Genomic DNA, 20,134 nt, shown 5'->3' with positions numbered 1-20,134 from the left:
ATCGTAAGGTCTTATTATGAGTAGTAGGCTAGCCTATGTTTACTCATTTACTCCCGTTGGCATCGCAGTCGATCTTTCCTGAATGTTAGCGCACAAATACCTAACAGCCGTGCCCCATAATAAGCCCAACTCTGGTGTTAACTAAGACGGCAGTAGCTAGGCTATTCAACAGCTTGGTAGACAGAACAGACGCGGGAAAGGGAGGGCGGGGGATTCTAGTGGCACGTGAATAGGGAAAAACATGGATTTGGCTGAACTACATTGGGTCTCCCCTGGTCAGGGTTTATTACACCACAATCATGGTTTATGAATCACATATGAAATACGATAGCAGTTTTGGATGTGGATTAGAAACGTTTATTATATGGGCACTCACCCTCATAACCCCTTCACAGAACAAGACCAGCCATTCAAAACCTTTGCCCCACTCGCATGGTATTTTTACAATGTTTTTTTTTGTACATTTGAAATAGACTTTACAGTTGAAATAGGCGTCGAAATGAAATCGCTAGGGTTTACTATTGGTTTACTATTCGTTTACTATTCCATGGAGCGTAGCGACAGAGGGCGGGCGGTAGTGCACATGCAATTGCAAAGTAGGTCAGTGTGTCAAGAGAGACGTCATAGAAACCGGCTCCCAAAGCCGAGGCTAATCAGTCACCCGAGATGATAGAAAGCAAAGCTGTTTGTCGATCAGAGGGTTCACATCTCTGTGCCACGGATGTAGACGGGTGAAACCCCAATTTAGATAGATAGATAGATAGATAGATACTTTATTGATCCCCAAGGGGAAATTCAAGATTTTTCTACCAGTTTTCTACCAAATTCTACCAATTTTGTAGGTATCATAATGCATAGTCTACGTGTGTGTGGTTTTGGGCATTCTCAAGTGATTGTTGTGTTGTACTGCGCTACCATAGCCTGCAAACCAATATATTTCATGAAAAAATGTCTACATGTCTCATAGGTCTCTATACATAAATTGTTGATAACAATAATCTCATTAGGTTAATGTAAGCCTATTTATTCATACTGCCAATTTGCCTGTGTGCAGTTGTGTGATATATTATTTGTTATCATAAGCAAGGATAACCCAATTAATTACTGGATGAACTTGCATCCTGCTCTGCTTTGAAACACATGCATGCATGCTTGCACGCACACAGCCTACACACACAAACAAACACACACACACACACACACACAGAGGATGATGAGCAAGAGGGACCTGAAACAATGCAGCAACATAATGATGGCCAATTTACAACAATAAACACATTCCTGGAATAGGACACAGATAGCCAGGCCAGAACAAATGTTTAGCTGCTCTGTAGTCTAATTGCAAGACTAAATCTGTGGACCAGGGTGTCTGACAAAGTTGGATGTCAGTTGGCCCAGATTTTTTAGAACAATTCACTCTTCATTGACCTTTGGGCCGCAGTCATTCAACTGATAACACTTCTACACTTCCATGATTACACTCCTGTTTACTCTAGCTAGCAGTGGACTTATTGAACCAGCAGGGGGCAGTAAAGATGTGTAGAATTGATGAGGTTAGGCTACCCCAGGTTCCCAACCTTTTCTGGCAGGTGACCCTATTTTGATGTCACAAAACGTTGGCGACCCCAATCATTCATGTAATGTGAGAGAGCGCATCTCATGCTGTAACATCCAGCTGAGAGCGGTATTTTCCCCAAATGTCTGTCCTAGCAAGCTAATTTCTTTGTTTGACTAACTCGCCTGGTTGTTTTGTTACTTTGCTTGGAATGTTGATCAAGCATTATGATGATCTCATGTGGGATGTCTAATTTTTACATAGCTAGATTGTAATGAAGAATCCGATTAGTTGCTAAACTTGGATATCATCAGAGATTTTATATATTTTTTATTTAATGTATATATTTTTATGTAATGTACTTGTCAATTGTAAGATAGGCTACCCAATATCTCAGCCGACCCCATTTGAATTACAATGGGGTCCCGACCCCAAGGCTAGGAAACGATGGGTCTAAAAAAATAAAAGTGAAATACCTCTTTCAGGTAATGCCACTTGTGCTTTTCTTAGATCAGGTCAATGCGTGTTTCCTTTCTTAAAAGCTTTATAAAATAATGAAATGCCATCCATAGATACTTCAGATCTTTAATAGGCAAAAAAGAATTCTCATGTCAGCCACCTGCCTGTACTGAAAAAAAATAGTTAATGCAATAAATTAATAATAATAATAATAATAATAATAATAATAATAATAATAATAATAAATGGTACTTAGTGTTCTCATTTGAGCAATAAAATAAATGGTAGCCTATGTGGTCTGATTGGAAGAAAACATCACCTGAGGGCTCTGAGTCAAGATGAATGATTTGTAGGCCTATTTTTTGTTCTTGTCTGAACATTGATTATCAGAAACTGTTCAAAAAGGTATTTTTTTCTCAGATGAAAGATATGGGATGCCACTTGTGTGTGAACCATTTGCATTAGGCTATAAAAACAGTAAACCAATCTGACATCCAAACACAACTGAGGCCTTTTGCTATACCTTCACAACATGTGATGGTTAAAACTTAAAAGCTTTGCTTTACAAGTAGGCTATCACCAATTCTTCACCTTTGTTTTAGGCTGCCATTATTTCTTATTAAAACAGATAGATAGATAGATAGATAGATAGATAGATAGATAGATAGATAGATACTTTATTGATACCCAAGGGGAATGCTCAGTAGCATACAGACATCACACACAACATGAACAAAAATTTACAGCAGAAATGGTAAATATAAGTATAAACATATAAACAAACTCCACTGTACAATAGAGACAGTAGATAAAAAAACTAACAAAACTAAATACTAGATAAATTAAATAAAAAAATCCACAGTGTGCTTGAGGGTAATCAAGCATGAGACGCTTGCAGTGACAGGGCCGGGACTGGCCCGTAGTTCTGTGTGCATGGTGAAGTGCTCAAGAGAGTGAATATCATGGTGAAGGTGCAAAAAGTAGTCCAACAGTAGTCCTGTAGTTCTCTGTGCATGGTAAGGTGCTCAAGAGAATGAGTGTCATGGTGAAGGTGCAAAAAGTAGTCCAACAGTGCAAGAATAAGGTCTAGAGACCAGCATAAATAATATGGACAAATAAGAGAGTAAAGCATAATGTAGACAAGGTAATATAAAAAACTATGTCAGTGCAAGAATAGGTTGAGGTAATAGGGTTACAGCCGTTCAGTATTGTAGCAGAAGCCATTGGTCATGTGTGCTAATATAGCATGAAAAACAGTGTAGCAGTAAAACAGTAGTAAAAACATTAGGCTGTGGACAGTAGTAAAACAGTAGTAAAACAGTAGTAAAGCAGTAGTGGGCAGTCAGTACTAAAACATGGAGAGGCAGACAGACTATGCAGAGAAGTCTATCTCTCCTCTTCCCTTTAGTGAAGCACTGAACAGTTCAATTAGCCTAGAAATCTAGACGCACCCTATAGCGGCAGCAAATTACATTTGCTTCCAGGGCTAGTCTAGCAACTCTCCGTTGGCTTGTGAGCACGAAAAATTAAACTTCTATCAGGCCAATCAAATCATGTATAGAGTCGTTAGGCGGGCTTAACATAATGATTGATGGCAGAGTTGCAACGGTTTGGCTTGAATTCCCTGCTACTTGAAAACAAAGAAGATGGATGTTGCTGTTGGCGAACAGTGTGACACGAGTTAAGCTTTTTTTAAGTTGGCAAAAGTTTGAACTAGCCCACTAGCTCCGCTGGTGGGAAAACGCATGGGACTCATATCGCTGTCCTATTGCGTACAGAGGGAATTTGAAAGACAACCGATTATCCCGCCCCTCGGACTGAGCACTGCGAACGGTGAGTGCCCAGACTCTACATTTTAATGTGGATCTGGCTTGTCAGGCTACAGTTCAATGGCCCTGAGGACAAATTACTTCCTCAGCCTTTCAGTTGTGCATGGCATGAGCGAAGTCTCCAGCTGATCAAGCTCTTTTGCTTTTTAATAGTGCTGTAGAGTGGATGACATTCATTGTCCAAGATGTTGATCAGTTTGTCCTTTTGTCAGATATTGAAGTGATGCACTCCAGTTCAGCTCCCACTACAGAGCCAGCTTTCCTTACCAGCCTGTCAAGTCGCCCAGCATCCTTCTTCTTTGTGCTTCCTCCCCAGCATACCACTGCATGAAGAGGACGCTGGCAGCAGACTGGTAGAACATCCTGAGGAGCTTGCTGCACACACTGAAGGACCGCAGCCTCCTCAGGAAGTACAGCCTGCTCTGCCCTTTCTTGTAGAGTGCGTCAGTGTTGGCTGACCAGTCCAGTTTATTGTCCAGGTGCCCAGATACTTGTAGGTGCTTACCACCTCCACATTGACCCCATCAATGGAGACTGGTAGCAGAGCGGGCTTAGACCTGCGGAAATCCACCACCATCTCCTTGGTCTTTGAAGTGTTGAGTTGAAGGTGATTGAGTTTGCACCATTGCACAAAGTCCTCCACCAGGCTCCTGTACTCCTCCTCTTGCTCGTCCCTGATACACCCCTTGCAGTATCGTCAGAAAACTTCTGCATGTGGCATGACTCGGTGTTGTAGCAGAAGTCAGATGTGTACAGGGTGAACAGGACTGGAGAGAGCACAGTTCCCTGTGGTGCTCCGGTGCTGCTGATCACAGTGTCAGAGAGACAGTTCTTCAGTCTGACGAACTGTGGTCGCTCCGTCAGGTAATCTGTAATCCAGGTTACCAGGTGAGCGTCCACACCCATCTGCAAGAGCTTGTCTCCCAGTCTGAGGGGTTGGATGGTGTTGAGAAATCAAACATAACTAGCCTACTGTAGGATTGTTTTCATCCATATCAAAAAGCAGAAGTTAGCAGTTTCTCAGAGAATAATTTGATTCCTTAATTAATTAAAGAGGCCAGAAAACATTACAACAGACTCTTAGGCTAAGACATCATAAACTTATTTATAGTTATTAAGCTATGACATTTCACAAAATTAAAGTGTTCTTAAAACAACTGTTCTAAATGGCATGTGAGTTGAAGACCTGACACCTGATACCAACTACAACTACAACACATTGTGACATGTGTTCCATAGCCTATCTAATTGTTTTCACTACAGATCCGAAAATTGTTTTAATGTGGGGCAAGGGCGCCACTGGGGGGGGGGGGGGGATTCTAAGGGCCCAGGACTGACAGGGGGCCCCCAGAGAGCACCCGACAATACTATATATTAACAGGGAGCCCAGAATTATTGTCTGTCATAGGGCCCAAATTTTCTAGAAGCGCCCCTGATGTGTCATGTCGGGGGAAGAAAGACTCTGGATTTTCTCCGGTGCCGTTGCCACGTCATTGCGCAGGGAGACATTGCGTCGCGAGCTCGCTCGATGACTTTCTTGAACACGCGACTGAATGGAGAGTAGTGGGCTGGAGGAGGAGAGGGCGAAAGCGCTAATGTTACTTGCTATTTGTTGATCATCTGGAAACCGTTTTATCAGACAAAACAAGTAGATTGGACGTTTTCTTTACAGTTATCATCTTGCCCATTCCTCTGATGGGATTAATTGGCCAGTATGGGATTTGTTATGAAACATGCTGCGGAAGCTTTAGTGTGTAAATGGTGAGGTAGTCAGATTAAGTTAGCTAGCTTGCTAACTTGCTAGCTAAGTAACTTGCGGCGACGTTTAATGTCAGCTCTCTGGTAAATGCTAGCTAGCCAGCCATCAAAATCGTCCGTTCGTGTGTTTTGTAATAATCTGACTTCACGCGTTGACAAGGTAAGTTGTTAATTTTGTTGTCACCAGTGTTATTTTAGAGCTAGCAACTACCTTTATTGAACAGTGTTTACCAATGACAGATCCATGATTCTGTTAACATAAACTTTTGATGGTGGTTTTTTCTGTGGTAGCTAACGTTAACTTGTCAAAAATGTATGACAGGCAACTTATCAACTGGGGTCAGCCGAATTCAGCGTTGGCTGCTTGATCTGAGCTAAAGAGTTGAGTTGACTGTACATTTCTAAAGCTGACTGGTCCGTGATATTAATGCGTAGGTTGTTTAAAAACAACGTGTTTAGAAAATGTAACGTTGACGTTACAGTACAAGATAAGTACGCAGTTAGTAAAGTTGCTATCATTAGTATTGAGTATCATCCTAGTATCAACTCTGGATTGTCCTGAATCGGCCATGTACTGGTCTGTGCAAGCAACACGCAAGAGGTTAAACATAGGTTCAGTTAAATAAGAAGTTTTGAACCTCACGTTTTGGCAATAATAACCTGTGGGCAGATGGCCGAATGAGATATGAACGGAAGGGTGTAACGTCAACGTTACTATGACAGCAATGAAATGCCTGATTTAAATTCCCCTTTCCTTTTGTTTTATGGTGGGATTGTATAAACTGTCACGTGTATGGATATTTGAAGCTTCTAAGTCACGTGTATGGATATTTAAAGCTTCTTGTCATAGTAGTTCAGCGCCATTCATTTTAGTCCAAGTGTGATGGTCTTTCACTACTAAGGTGTTTTGTCTGATGGATGAGGGGTGCAGATGCTCTGGACCCAAAGATAGGAGTTTAGACTGCCCGTTCAGGGTGTCAATGTGTGCAGGCAGCCTCATGTTCAAGGGGGTCTCAAGGGGTTTACTCTTAATACATTTCCATCAAATTTCCATCAAATGTTGGACAAATGGGAACAACATTTGTTGTTGCTGTTGATTTTAACTCAGATTTTACTATGGTGTCTTGGTCATATACTGGTAGGTGTTAAGTTGCCTGTCATAGTTTATAGATGAGTTAATCGTCCTGTCCATACTGCTGTTCTATGCAAAGGAGTGGCTGAATTCTTACAATATATTCATTTCTGTGGTGCTCACCCCTAGGCACAATGAAGACAGACGTGAAAAGCGTGACCCTGGGGGTAGAGGGCATGACGTGTGGGTCCTGTGTCCAGTCCATTGAGCAGCGAATCGGGGGCCTTCCTGGAGTAATCCACATTCAGGTAATGGCCTCATTGCATTTTTTTTAACCATGACTAATGCATGGAGGGAATGATTTAGATTAATAAATGTCAGTACATTTTTTTATATTAATTGTTTTGCGGTGTGGTTTGATACGTAAAAAGCATTGAAAAGTACACCTTGGTTACTGAAAAGCTGATGGTTAACACAGCCAACACAGTCCTCTGAAATGAATTGTGTTGTATTGCGTTGCACTGGCTGGGGACGAGAGGGCACATAACCCTCAGGCCACCATTGTTCATTCTCTCATTCACCCCTCTGTATTTTCTAACAATCAGTCGACATATAGCTTAGAGCTATTGAATATTTTTAGCCTTGTTAGCCTCTTCTTGTGTCACACAGACAAGGCTATTGTCTCTAAGTCCTAGCATGATCAATTTGATTTTAAAACACAATCAAACGGCAATTTTTTTAGCCTAGGCTGCTTTTCAGTGAAAACACTACCGTCAGTGGTCCATGATCTCACGGGTGATGTTAACGAGCAGGTACCATGGCGACGTGTCATGGAGCATTGTGCCAATGCAGCATGTTACTGCAGGAACACTTTATAGACCTCCGAGCTATAAAGACAGATAAGGAGTGTAATTACCCTCTACCCCACGGGGCAGTGGGGCAATTGAGGAAAAGCACTCATGTGTTTAGCCCTGAGATGTCCTCATATTGTTTGTTAATTTGGCATGCCCTTTCCCTTCTTGTGCAGCTAAGCCCCTAGGCAAGGGTTGAACAAGGAGATAATGTAATAGTCTTCATCTGATTGAGGCTTGGCCTTTTTAGTACTGGGCATGCACTATGCTGGGTAGATTGATTTTGACATCCCAGACAAATGTTATTACACATCTGAGGGTGGTTGAGTGGCGCAGTTTTGTATTGTAGACTAGTTTCATTGTAGAAAGTGACTTGAAATGACTAGAGGAGGAGCATTTTGCTCTGAGATGTTAAAACCCCCTCTTAGTTGAGTAAACCTCAGAAAAGAGGAATGCTTGGAGCACTGAGGGCCTGACTTGTAGCTTTGTGCTCAAAGGTCAGGTGATGCTATGGTTAAATCACAAGGGGAGAGAGAGAGGGGGAGAGAGAGTGGGAGAGAGAGGAGAGGGAGAGAGGAGAGGGAGAGAGAGAGAGGGAGAGAGAGAGAGTGAGAGAGAGGGAGAGAGGAGAGGGAGAGAGGAGAGGGAGAGAGAGGAGAGGGAGAGAGAGAGTGAGAGAGAGAGAGAAAGAGGAGAGGGAGAGAGAGAGAGAGAGAGAGGGAGAGAGAGGAGGGGAGAGAGAGGGAGAGAGAGGGCGAGAGAGGGAGAGAGAGGAGGGGAGAGAGAGGGAGAGAGGAGTGGGAGAGAGAGAGGAGAGGGAGAGAGAGAGAGTGAGAGAGAGAGAGGGGGAGAGAGAGGGAGGGGGAGAGAGAGGGAGAGAGGAGAGGGAGAGAGGAGAGAGAGGAGAGGGAGAGAGAGTGAGAGAGAGTGAGAGAGAGTGAGAGAGAGAGAGAGAGACAGAGAGAGACAGAGACAGAGACAGAGACAGAGAGAGAGAGCGAGAGATCCTCATCCACAAGCACATGCGTGGAGCTCAGAGCAAAGGGTTGATTCTGTTCCCAGAACGTCAGTGGTTCTGACGTATAACGTAGAAGTGTCACAATAGTGTTCATAAATCCATTGTGCAAGATTCGGTTTATAGTATGTGTCACAACTTTAAAGGCTCCATATGCTCTCGTAGCTGCTGAGTTATTTGCTTGTGTGAACACAAGGGATTTTCCAGTGTTGTGCTGTAGTATTGACTGTACAGTTCTAAAATGTACTGGATCAATATGTGGTCTCTTGTCACAATCCACAGGTATCACTAGAGCTAAAGAATGCCACAGTAGTTTTTGACCATGCATCTCAGAGTCCCGAGTCCCTAGCAGAAGCTATCGACGACATGGGTTTCGAGTGCATTCTAGCGGCTGATGCCGAAGTAACGCCTGTTGCCACGGAGACACAAATGTTCCCCATCACGGGCGTGCCTGCGGACTCGCTTCAGGAGGCGCTGGCGGCGCTGTCCCAGCTCCAGGGTGTGCTGAGCGCCGGGGAGGCCGGCGAAGATCTGGGGATCTCGGTCACGTACGTGCCCTCGCTCACGGGGACGGAGCAGCTCGGAGGGGTGTTGAGTAAGTTGGCATCGCCAGCCACGGCCACCACACCCAGTCCAGACTCCGCAACGTTCCCCCTGTCCCCCCTCAGCCCCCCTCCGGACGGGCCGGCGGCACGCTCCTCGGGAGCGGAGCTGGTGAGGATGCGTGTGGAGGGGATGGTGTGTCTCTCCTGCACCACCACCATCGAAGGGAAGATCGGCAAACTCAATGGCGTCGAGAAGATCAAAGGTAACTGGTCAGTTTTTGTTTTCTACATGAGACAAAACACCAGCATGGACTTGTTGGCTGTTACTCGTGTGAAATGTGTAATCTTCGTCTGACGTTAAACTCAAAAGTATTTTTTTTTACTGTTTTTTCCAATACGCTCGTGTATCTATTGAGTGCCACATACATTAGAAAATAAAGATCATTAGGCAGTTCTTACATTTCCTTTAATGCTTCTCATTTGGCTGTTTCAGTGTGTTTGGAGTCCCAAGAGGCCACAATACTGTACCTGCCATACCTTATCACAGTGGATGAGATCATCAGCCAGATAGCCGTAGCTGGCTTCAAGGCCTTTGTCAAGTCAAAGCCTCGGCCATTGCAGCTGTCTGCTAGTGAAATGGAGCGCTTGGTGAGTGCCACTGTGCCTGAGGGGGGCGCTGTGGCCCAGCCTGCAGAGGTCACCAACCTGCTGAGGGTCACGGGCATGCACTGCCAGTCCTGTGTGACCAACATCCAGGACAACATCGGCAAGCTGCTTGGCGTCACCTCAGTGGTAGTTTCCCTGGAGACGGAACAGGCCACCATCCAGCATGACCCCAGAGCGGTTACTGTGGCGGCGCTACAGCGGGCCATCGAGGCCCTTCCGCCCGGCAAGTTCCGAACTCAAGCGGTCAACGGAGACCCGAGGCCGACCCCCACCGGCTCAGCGTCCGCCTCCCCTCTTCCCCCTGCCCCACTGTGCCCACCGGACGCCAGCCTCCGCCAGCCCCAGCACCCGCTCTCTTCCCCGGACACCAGCCTCCTCCAGCCCCTGGTGTCCGTGGCGGAGATCCACATCGAGGGCATGACCTGCAACTCCTGCGTTCAGAGCATCGAGGGCATTATCTCGCAGAAGAAAGGGGTGAGGACGGCCAAGGTGTCGCTGGCCGAACACCAGGGCACCTTTGAGTATGACCCGCTGGTGACCTCGCCGGAGGAGATAAGGGAAGCCATAGAGGACATGGGCTTTGATGCCTTCTTGCCAGGTAATTCAATTCAATTCAATTCAATTCAATTCAATGTATTGTTATTTAAAGTGCAGTATCGCCATTGACCATGGTTTCAGAACACTTGGTACAATCAAATGAGCAACACATTTGATAAAATGAAGAAATGGATAAAAATAAAAGTAAAGTAAAATAAAATAAAAATAGTAAAAATCAGTAAAAAAAAAAAAAAAAAAATATATATATTGAATGTATAGGATAAAATATAGTAAAACATAAAATAAAATAAAGCATAAATAATTTAATTAAACATAAAAATAAACACTGATAACTGTAAAGTATACTAAAATAATAGTTATAATATGTGAAAATGGGCAAAGAATAGACAAAGTGGTATTATAAGTTTAAAACCGGGCCGTAGTGTTAAAAAAAAAAAAAAAATTCAGACTGGATTTAAAAGGGGTTACAGAGCTTGCTTCCCTGACATGACGTGGAAGGCTATTCCAAAGTGAGGGTGCCCGGAAAGCAAAACCTCTGTGACCAGTTGATCTCTTTTTAACGGATGGGAGAGTCAGGAGACCAGCATCCAGGGATCGGCGAGGGCGAGCACGAGTATAGACCCTTTCAACAACAAAAACAAAAACAATGCTTGAACATTCTATTTGGTTCCCAAACTACTTCCTCTGCATTAAGATAACATGTGGAATATTAAAACGGAAGCCTTGTGGGGCCAACTATGATGCTGATAATGGAACTCTCTTGAAAGGGTCAATAGGGGATAATGAGATCTGACGAATAAGAGGGTGCAAGACCGTTTAAAGCTTTGTAAGTTAAGAATATTATAATCAGCCCTTGCTTGAATAGGTAGTCAATGAAGAGAAATTCTAACAGGATTTATGTGATTACATTTCTTAGTTTTTGTCAGAACTCTTAGCTGCAGCATTCTGAACAAGCAGGAGACTTCTCGTTACACAGGCAGGAAGACCAGACAACAGTGCATTACAGTAATCCAGCCTTGAGGATACAAATGCATGAATCAGTGTGTCCGCATCCCTCAATGTCAAAACGGATCTTATTTTGGCAATATAGGTAAAATGCAGTCCTGGTGATAAGTCCTGGCCTTAATGTGAGACTGGACTGTAAGATAGGAGTCAAGAATGATGACAGTTGGGCTTTCAGTAATGGTACGGTCATCAACTTTGACATTCACTTTTTCATACATGGTTCTGCATTTGGCTGGTCTCACTACCAAGAATTCTGTTTTATCAGCATTTAACAGTAGAACAATTCTTACACAACCATTTCCTGACATTTCCTCTACTTTAAAGACTTAAGAGGGGTCGTTTGGTAGGGCAGGGTCATCAGAGTAGCAATGAAACTTTACATTAAATTTGCTAATTAAAAATAAGGAAGAACATTGTGCTAATTTTGGTATCTGATGATTCATAGCTAAGCATTTATGAAGCTTGATGAGATCGGCTGGACTTTGTCCTGATCTTTCATTCCTTTCTGTCGTTATCTATACAGTTTCCTGTAACAGACTCTTTCAAAACAGTTCATTGAAGTAGTGTTGCACGGTGTATCGATACTAAAAAGGTATAGCGATGCCTTCACGCAAAAAACGATACGATTTCAGACGTTTTTAGAATCGATACTTTATTAAAATAATAACATTCTGTGTCTGTGTGAACTGCTGCTCTCACTGCTCCTTGCACACATCTAGGCAAGTGGGCGTGTCAAGCAGGCAGCTCTGAGTGAGTGAGTGCGCAGCCAACGTCAACATAGTTCTTTGCCGACAGTTCTAGGCCTTGAGGATAAAACAAAAGGTGCAGTGAAATCGGCAACTATTTCGGATACATCGCGAATAGTGAAGGCAAGCCATCAGGTACACAAAGTAATTTAAAAGCAGTAGGCTACGCATGGAACTTGGCTAAACACCTCGCAGACATATCCCAACATTTTTAAAGAGTTCAAAGAAAGACAGGTTAACGAATATGCTATAGAGAACACGACTACATGGTTAGTGCCAAGTTCTTTTCTTATGTTTTAGTCTAGCGAAAACGAGTATGGTTATCTGGGATAAAGCGAACCTTCCTTCATCCATGAATTTTGACGAGACATAACCATAGACTGTAAAAAATAGGACATAACGAGCTGTAATCATTTTGAGGAGACATAACGAGCTGTAATCATAGGGTGCTAACGTGATGAAAGCGCAATGTTCACGCCAGAATAACATTACCATAACTTGTAAACGATCTATTTCATGTTCGGTCAGTAGCCTACTACAGGTAATATTTGTCATGGCATGTAGACTGCAATTTGTTCAATAATTATTGTGCAGATGTAGGATAGGCTACCCGAAATGCGCTAATTAAAGCCCACAGCATAATACCACCAAATGTGTTGAGTCCTAATAATAGCGGCTTATACGTGGTAGCAAATCATGTTATCAAAGAAATAGACGTAATGTAGGAATGCACACAGATATATTGCAACAGGTGATGGTGTAGGCCTATCTGACGAAGACCTGAGTGGTTAGAACGTCGTACTTGTACACTGGGCGCAAAGAAGACTATCCTCACATTTTCCCCTTTGCAACTGTCAAAGAAATCCCATGAACACGGGAAGGCCTAGGGTAGCCTATACTGTACATCAGATGGCCTAAAGATTAGGCCCCTCTGCATAGCATTCAGTGATTTGCATGCAGTAATTTTAACACTGACCTTGATCTAGCCTAGTTTGGCTATTTAAAGCTACTTTATTGCCAAAACACAACACAATGTAAATGAACTATAACAAACAATAAAGGACTTAATCACACAAAGTAGGCCTACTATTTTACTGACTATAAAAAAAATTATAATTATGTAGGAAGTTTAGAACCCAGAATTGACCTACAAAAGTGCACCAAATTTAACACAAATGACTCAATACACTTGGAGGAGGTATGAGTCCTTTCTTCTCCAGATATCTTAGGATTTCGCCGTAGTATCGTTTTAGTATCAAGCATCGTGATATTTATGGCAGGTATCGTATCGAAGTCATAATTTTGGTATCGTGACAACACTACATTGAAGTTTCCCAAGCTCATGGCTTTCTATTGATTCATTACATTGCTGACTGTGTCTCCAGCCTCCCTATAGACCCTTTCAAGAGTTCCATTATCAGCATCATGGTTGTTCCCACAAGGCTTCCGTTTTAGATAGATAGATAGATAGATAGATAGATAGATAGATAGATAGATACTTTATTGATCCCCAAGGGGAAATTCAAGAAAGTTTTAACATTCCATATGTCATCTTAATGCAGAGGAAGTAGATTGGGAACAAAATAGAACGTTCAAGCATTGTTTTTGTTTTTCTTGTTGAAAGGGTCTATAGCAAAGTGCATAATATCCAGGTCAGTGAGTCTTCATTAAATGTCAGTTACACAACAGGGCTGTTTCTACTTGACAGAGACCAATTCCCTGGTGCCCAGGCCCGCCAGCTCCAGCAGCCCTCCGTCCCTGCGCAGCCAGGCCCTGTCTCCGTCCTCCGGCAGCGGGAAAGAGAGGGAGACGGAGGAGGACTCGGAACTAGGGCCGGCCAACGGAACCGCCCAGACGTACTCCAAATGCTTCATCCAGGTCGGGGGAATGACCTGTGCGTCCTGCGTGGCCAACATCGAAAGGAACCTCAAAAATGAGCACGGTAGTTTCCACGGCGACAGATCCCTTTCTCGAGTCTCTTGTACTTCTTCAAGGCCCTAAATGGCTTGTTTCATCTGTTTTAATTGGTGTTAAAGCTGCCCTGAGGCTTATTGTTAACCGCTTGTTGACGGATCAAGACTGACCATAATCACAACCATAACTCTGGTTGTGCCAACAGATGGTGTGCTTGTTGTTAATTGATGGCCCAACTGCAATAAAACTGGGGACGTTAAAATAAAATCAGACCATCAGTTGAACTATGTGGTCATGCTCAGCCATGCTTTGCTAACAGCGCTGCCTGTGCTCTCGTCTGTGTACAGGAGTGCATTCCGTGCTGGTGGCTCTGATGGCCAGCAAAGCAGAGGTTCGCTTCAACCCCAGTGTCATCGACCCGCTGAAGATAGCCGAGTGCATCAGGGAGCTGGGCTTCACCGCCTCGGTGATGGAGAACTACGACGGCTCGGATGGCTCGCTGGAGCTGGTGGTGAGTAGGGTTGAGAGAGGATGAAAGACATGCGACTAGACTATAAAGATGAGGGGGGGGGGGCAGGAAAGGGGAAAAGTAGGGGAAGAGAGAGTGACAGCACATGAGAGGGCTGTGGAAATGGGGAATTGGTCGTGCACTAAGTGTAGTGGTTGAGGAGCTGGGCTAGCGTGCAAGAGCCTGAAAGTTGTGGGTTCGATTCCCGGCTTCCACTATTGTGCCCTTGGGAGAAGATGGACAGATTGTGTTAAGAAAGAGGGGGAAGATGCAGAGAAGTGATGGAATAGGATGAGACCCTAATGCCCCTGAGGCAATATGATCACCGTATTGGTTATTGATGAATAATCTACCGAAATGTTATAACAGTTTGACATGAAAGAACAAACTTTGTAAAATCCACTGCATTTGCTGAACAATCTAGTGTTGTGGAGATGGTCACTGAGTAATTATCACAAACTACTCTTTGTGCCTCGCATTTGTTCAACCTGCCTGTTAAAGTGTCAAACACAAGTACTGTTATCCAACACGCAAGCTTAAAAATAACAAGAATAGCAGTTGTTGGACTGGCTTATGTGCCTTGAATAGATGGCAGGGAAACCTGCCTGGCCACCTCTCACAAAGCGGCCTGGCACTGTCTGAACCTTTACCGCGTTGTCTCTGTGACAGGTGCGAGGCATGACGTGTGCCTCCTGTGTGCACAAGATTGAGTCCAACCTCACGAAACAGAAGGGCGTCGTTTACGCCTCCGTTGCCCTGGCAACCAACAAAGCCCACATCAAGTATGACCCGGAGGTAACAGGACCCCGTGATCTCATCAGGCTGATTGAGGTAAACATCAGTGCTTGTTTGTATAAATGTTTGTTTTTGATGTTTGGTCTTTTTTCGAAGGCAGGTTGGGATTATAACATCATTCTTTTTTTTTTTTTAACAGAATTTGGGCTTTGAAGCATCACTAGTGAAGAGGGATCGCTCAGCTAATCACCTGGATCACAGTCGGGAGATACAGCAGTAAGCTAGCACACCTCACCCCCTCTGCATGAATTTGATGAACTGTCTGTAATTGTAATTGATAAAACAGTCTATTAGGAAATATGTGTCTGTGTGTAAAATGTGTACATTTTATCAGGGATGCACCGGTTGTGAAATTCTGATGAAATAGAACGGTTAAGATTGAAATTTGGACACATGCTGCTGGCCCAAGAATTTTCGGTTTCTGTGGTAGCGCCCCCCCCCCCCCACACCTCCACAACGCTGCATAGGTGCACTGGAACAATCCTTCCTAAAACGCATTAAACTTTCGTTTACTAAGACGTGAAACTCACCGAGTGGTCAGGGGTATTCACTGATATGCTCACACAAAAAATATTCATAAAAACTGAACCATTTCATTTCATAGCACAACTTGCCTAGTGCAGAATTGATGCAGCATAACCGATACCAATATTTGGCAATACATCAGTGCATCCCCACATTTGATCTGATATCATTGTTTTACACCTCAGCTGTAAACTCAGCATTTTCATCTGTTACATTTACTTTTTGTTGAAAAGAAACATATCCCTTGAACTTTATCAGACGATTTGAAACACTAACTCTCAAGACCACTATAACAAAAAGCAGGAGAGCCATATTTGTTAGATCAAAGTTACAATAAAAATCACCATATATGCTGTGTTGTGACATTTGAAAAAGCAATTTGTGCTATTCAGGCTTGTAGTTTTGTTAGCTAACTGTCCCTGCCTCAGCCATTGCAAGCGCCTCTGATTGATTAATCACCACTATGTGGATACTGTTTTTAGAACTGATTTAGATTAAGTGTTAGTTATTTAGTATAATTTGTATTTTAGTATATTTAGTATATTCTTTATCTTCTACTGTCCTTATTGCTTAGTTGTGTTTTTATATTATATACTTTAATTACTTTTTCTGCTGTTAAAGAATGTGTATGTGTTGTCTGTATGCTGCTGAGACCTTGAGTTTCCCCTGGGGATCAATAAAGTATCTATCTATCTATCTATCTATCTAGTTTGGCTTAAGATTTGATCCCATTTGAAGCGATGTGTGAATGCCCTCTGCCTTGCTGTCTCAGGTGGAGGAGGTCGTTCCTGGTGAGCCTGGTGTTCTGCGTGCCCGTTATGGGCATGATGATCTACATGATCGTGGCGGACCAACAGATCAGCTCGGCGCACCACCACAACGCCACGCCCGAAGAGCGGCAGCACGCGCACCAGCACATGTACCTGGAGCATCAACTGATGCCTGGCCTGTCCATCATGAACCTGCTCTCCTTCCTCTTCTGTGTGCCCGTGCAGGTGGGGGCACTCGTGTGTGTGCGTGTGCGTGTGCGTGTGTGTGTGTGTGAGAGAGTGTGTGCGTGAGAGAGTGTGTGTGTGTGTGTCTGTTGGGGGGTGGTGGGGGTGGGAGGGGCCTTGTCGAAGGTGCAGTCTCCAATTTTAATTCAGTACTTGGTACCAGTACACTGGTAAAATGCTCCTCATGGTCCTCCTATCTGACCATTTGGTATATATACTTCAAAACATGGGAAAATATGTCAGTGGAAAACCAACAAAGTGGCTTGGGCTGAGGCATACTCTATCCCGAAGGAATCAGTAATGTGCTTCAGAAACAGAGAAGGCAGAAGTGTTGTTTTTAGGCTGTTGACCTCAAATATAAACAACCCTGCACCAGAACAATGGACTAACTGGGAATTTACACAAGAGCCATTTTAGAAGCATTTTTCAGTTGCCTGTCTGATGTCCTGCTATTGTTAGCCATAGAATTCCTTTAGAATCAGTGTATCAGTTTATTCCGGCAGTGCTTTGTTGGTGTGTTGCGGCCAGTAACAAAAGAGGAAGTATTTTTTTACCCTTCACTTCTATTCTAGAGCAAATGTAGAGCATATACATAGAAAAACAAATGGATAAACACATTGTGTCATGTTAAAGACAGATGCAGTGTAAACACATTGTTGTGTCACGTTAAAGACAGAGGCAGTGTAAACACATTGTTGTGTCATGTTAAAGACAGATGCAGTGTAAACACATTGTTGTGTCATGTTAAAGACAGATGCAGTGTAAACACATTGTTGTGTCATGTTAAAGACAGATGCAGTGTAAACACATTGTTGTGTCATGTTAAAGACAGATGCAGTGTAAACACATTCTGTCACGTTAAAGACAGATGCAGTGTAAACACATTGTGTCATGTTAAAGACAGAGGCAGTGTAAACACATTGTTGTGTCATGTTAAAGACAGAGGCAGTGTAAACACATTGTTGTGTCATGTTAAAGACAGATGCAGTGTAAACACATTCTGTCACGTTAAAGACAGATGCAGTGTAAACACATTGTTGTGTCATGTTAAAGACAGAGGGGTCATTCCGTGTGAAATCACCCAATTTCAGCGCAATTTGGCAGGTGACCCTCTCCGAAAAAATCTGAAAAAAATCACAGGTGTTTGTAGACCAAATCCATGCATAGATCTTAAATAGTATATCTGTATAACTAATTGTTGCAAAACTACAGCCCTTTGAAACTTCAAGTCATTTTAAGCATTGTGGTGAACAATCCTTTTTGTTCAACTTCCAGCATTATTGGCTCTTTTGGTATTTCACACACATTATTGAAACTATGTGATTAGAAGTAAATTTTCCTGTTGAATTAAAAAATCCAATCGGATCAGACGTATCTTGTATACTTTCCCCTCTGCAAAGCTCTGAAAATGGCTATAAATTCATAATGTGAAAAGACATCATCACCTTTGAGGGCTTCTCATTCAAAAAGTATGTGACACAAATTCATCAGATTTTTTTCCTACACATATATGAATTATAAGGTTCTGTCCATGCATTAACTTTGGTTGTTATCATTTTCATATTTTCAGAGCATTTTTTTAAAATTGGGCTTGATTTTCAAAAAGCCTGTTTTCATCTTCTCATTTCACCACGTGGACAGTTAACAGGATTTTTTTTAATTTTACCATATATCATTCTGTATGTGAGGATCATCTGCCCAAAATTTGGGCTTGTTGCTGAGTTTCTTCATTGAGATAAGATTTTGTTTAAATATTGTCTATAAATCCACAGAATTTGTACTGGATCTGCAGTACCACTTTGCACCACATGTGGTGCTCTTTTAATACAATGGAAGTCAATGGAAGAGTAAGAGAGTCACTTGTTTGCTGCACATATCCAATCTAAACACACAGTTCATAGTTGAATTGGTCCAAATAATTATTGCAACATGAACAACATACTACTCATACATAAATCTTATTTAGAGAAAATAAACTGATCAAGTAAATTATACACACATAAGACTGACTGGTCATCATACATGCAGCAAGAGGATTTAGCATAATTACCATCTTTGTAATGAGTTTTCTACACCAGCTTCAACCTATCAGTGCCTATGTGAGCACTTTAATAATTTTTAGCCAGCTGGTTAGGCAAAGTCTATATTCATCGTCATATGCTTGGGATGCAGTCCTCTGTGATACATAGACAAAGAGCATCAAGATGGAGATCAGTGCTTTAACAAACAATCAAACAATGGGTTTCTAAAATTCAGTTCATCAGATATGTGCAGCAAACAAGTGACTCTCTTACTCTTCCATTGACTTCCATTGTATTAAAAGAGCACCACATGTGGTGCAAAGTGGTACTGCAGATCCAGTACAAATTCAGTGGATTTATAGACAATATTTTTAAAAAATCTTATCTCAATGAAGAAACTCAGCAACATGCCGACATTTTGGGCAGATGATCCTCACATACAGAATGATATATGGTAAAATTAAAAAAAATCCTGTTAACTGTCCACGTGGTGAAATGAGAAGATGAAAACAGGCTTTTTGAAAATCAAGCCCAATTTAATAAAAATGCTCTGACAATATGATAATGTTAACAACCAAAGTTAATGCATGGACATGACCTTATAATCCATACATGAGTGGGAAAAAAATCTGATGAATTTGTGTCACATACTTTTTGAATGACAAGCCCTCAAAGGTGGTGATGTTTTTTCACATAATGAATTTATAGCCATTTTCAGAGCTTTGCAGAGGGGACATTACACAAGATACACCTGATTTGATTGGATTGTTTAATTCAACAGGAAAATGTACTTCTATTCACATAGTTTCACTAATGTGTGTGAAATACCAAAAGAGCCAATAATGTTGGAAGTTGAACAAAAAGGATTGTTCACCACGATGCTTAAAATGACTTGAAACTTCAAAGGGCTGTAGTTTTGGAACCATTAGTGATACAGATATACTATTTAAGATTTATGCATAGGTTTGGTCTACAAACACCTGTGATTTTTTTCAGATTTTTTGGGAGAGGGTGACCTGCCAGCCACTGGGTGATTTGACACGGAATGACCCAGAGGCAGTGTAAACACATTGTTGTGTCACGTTAAAGACAGATGCAGTGTAAACACATTCTGTCACGTTAAAGACAGATGCAGTGTAAACACATTGTTGTGTCATGTTAAAGACAGAGGCAGTGTAAACACATTGTTGTGTCACGTTAAAGACAGATGCAGTGTACATTGATTAATTAGTTTCAGTCTAGCTTATGTCTCCCTTGAGGGTGGAAATCTCCAGTAAGGTGTTAGTTCCCCACACATGACAGATAAGAATGTGATAA

At 42.5% G+C, this 20,134-nt stretch overlaps 2 protein-coding genes across 2 annotated transcripts in view; one reads left to right on the top strand and one right to left on the bottom strand.

Moving 5' to 3' along the window:
- Positions 1 to 162, bottom strand: part of fbxl3l (F-box and leucine-rich repeat protein 3, like) — a 4,744-nt gene extending 4,582 nt beyond the window's left edge. Inside the window, exon 1 of the mRNA XM_076291735.1 lies at positions 1 to 162. This exon is cut by the window's left edge and continues 52 nt beyond it. The gene's annotated coding sequence lies outside the window, so the exon portion shown is untranslated.
- A 5,243-nt stretch (positions 163 to 5,405) lies between these two features.
- Positions 5,406 to 20,134, top strand: part of atp7a (ATPase copper transporting alpha) — a 31,629-nt gene continuing 16,900 nt past the window's right edge. Inside the window, exons 1-9 of the mRNA XM_076291734.1 lie at positions 5,406 to 5,761; positions 6,863 to 6,981; positions 8,822 to 9,347; positions 9,578 to 10,348; positions 13,768 to 14,001; positions 14,321 to 14,484; positions 15,151 to 15,312; positions 15,416 to 15,492; positions 16,574 to 16,796. Coding sequence (XP_076147849.1) covers positions 6,868 to 6,981; positions 8,822 to 9,347; positions 9,578 to 10,348; positions 13,768 to 14,001; positions 14,321 to 14,484; positions 15,151 to 15,312; positions 15,416 to 15,492; positions 16,574 to 16,796 — 2,271 coding nt within the window. The 5' untranslated portion in view covers positions 5,406 to 5,761; positions 6,863 to 6,867. The remainder of the gene's footprint in view (positions 5,762 to 6,862; positions 6,982 to 8,821; positions 9,348 to 9,577; positions 10,349 to 13,767; positions 14,002 to 14,320; positions 14,485 to 15,150; positions 15,313 to 15,415; positions 15,493 to 16,573; positions 16,797 to 20,134) is intronic.

This window comes from Alosa pseudoharengus, unplaced genomic scaffold, assembly GCF_046254945.1.
Source record: "Alosa pseudoharengus isolate Yale_2024_CS ecotype anadromous, Long Island Sound unplaced genomic scaffold, YU_APseudo_1.1 YU_APseudo_1.1_scf_19, whole genome shotgun sequence".
NCBI lineage: Eukaryota > Metazoa > Chordata > Actinopteri > Clupeiformes > Clupeidae > Alosa > Alosa pseudoharengus.
Note: the sequence above shows the minus strand (reverse complement) of the source record. Positions and strands in the feature narration are given on the sequence as shown.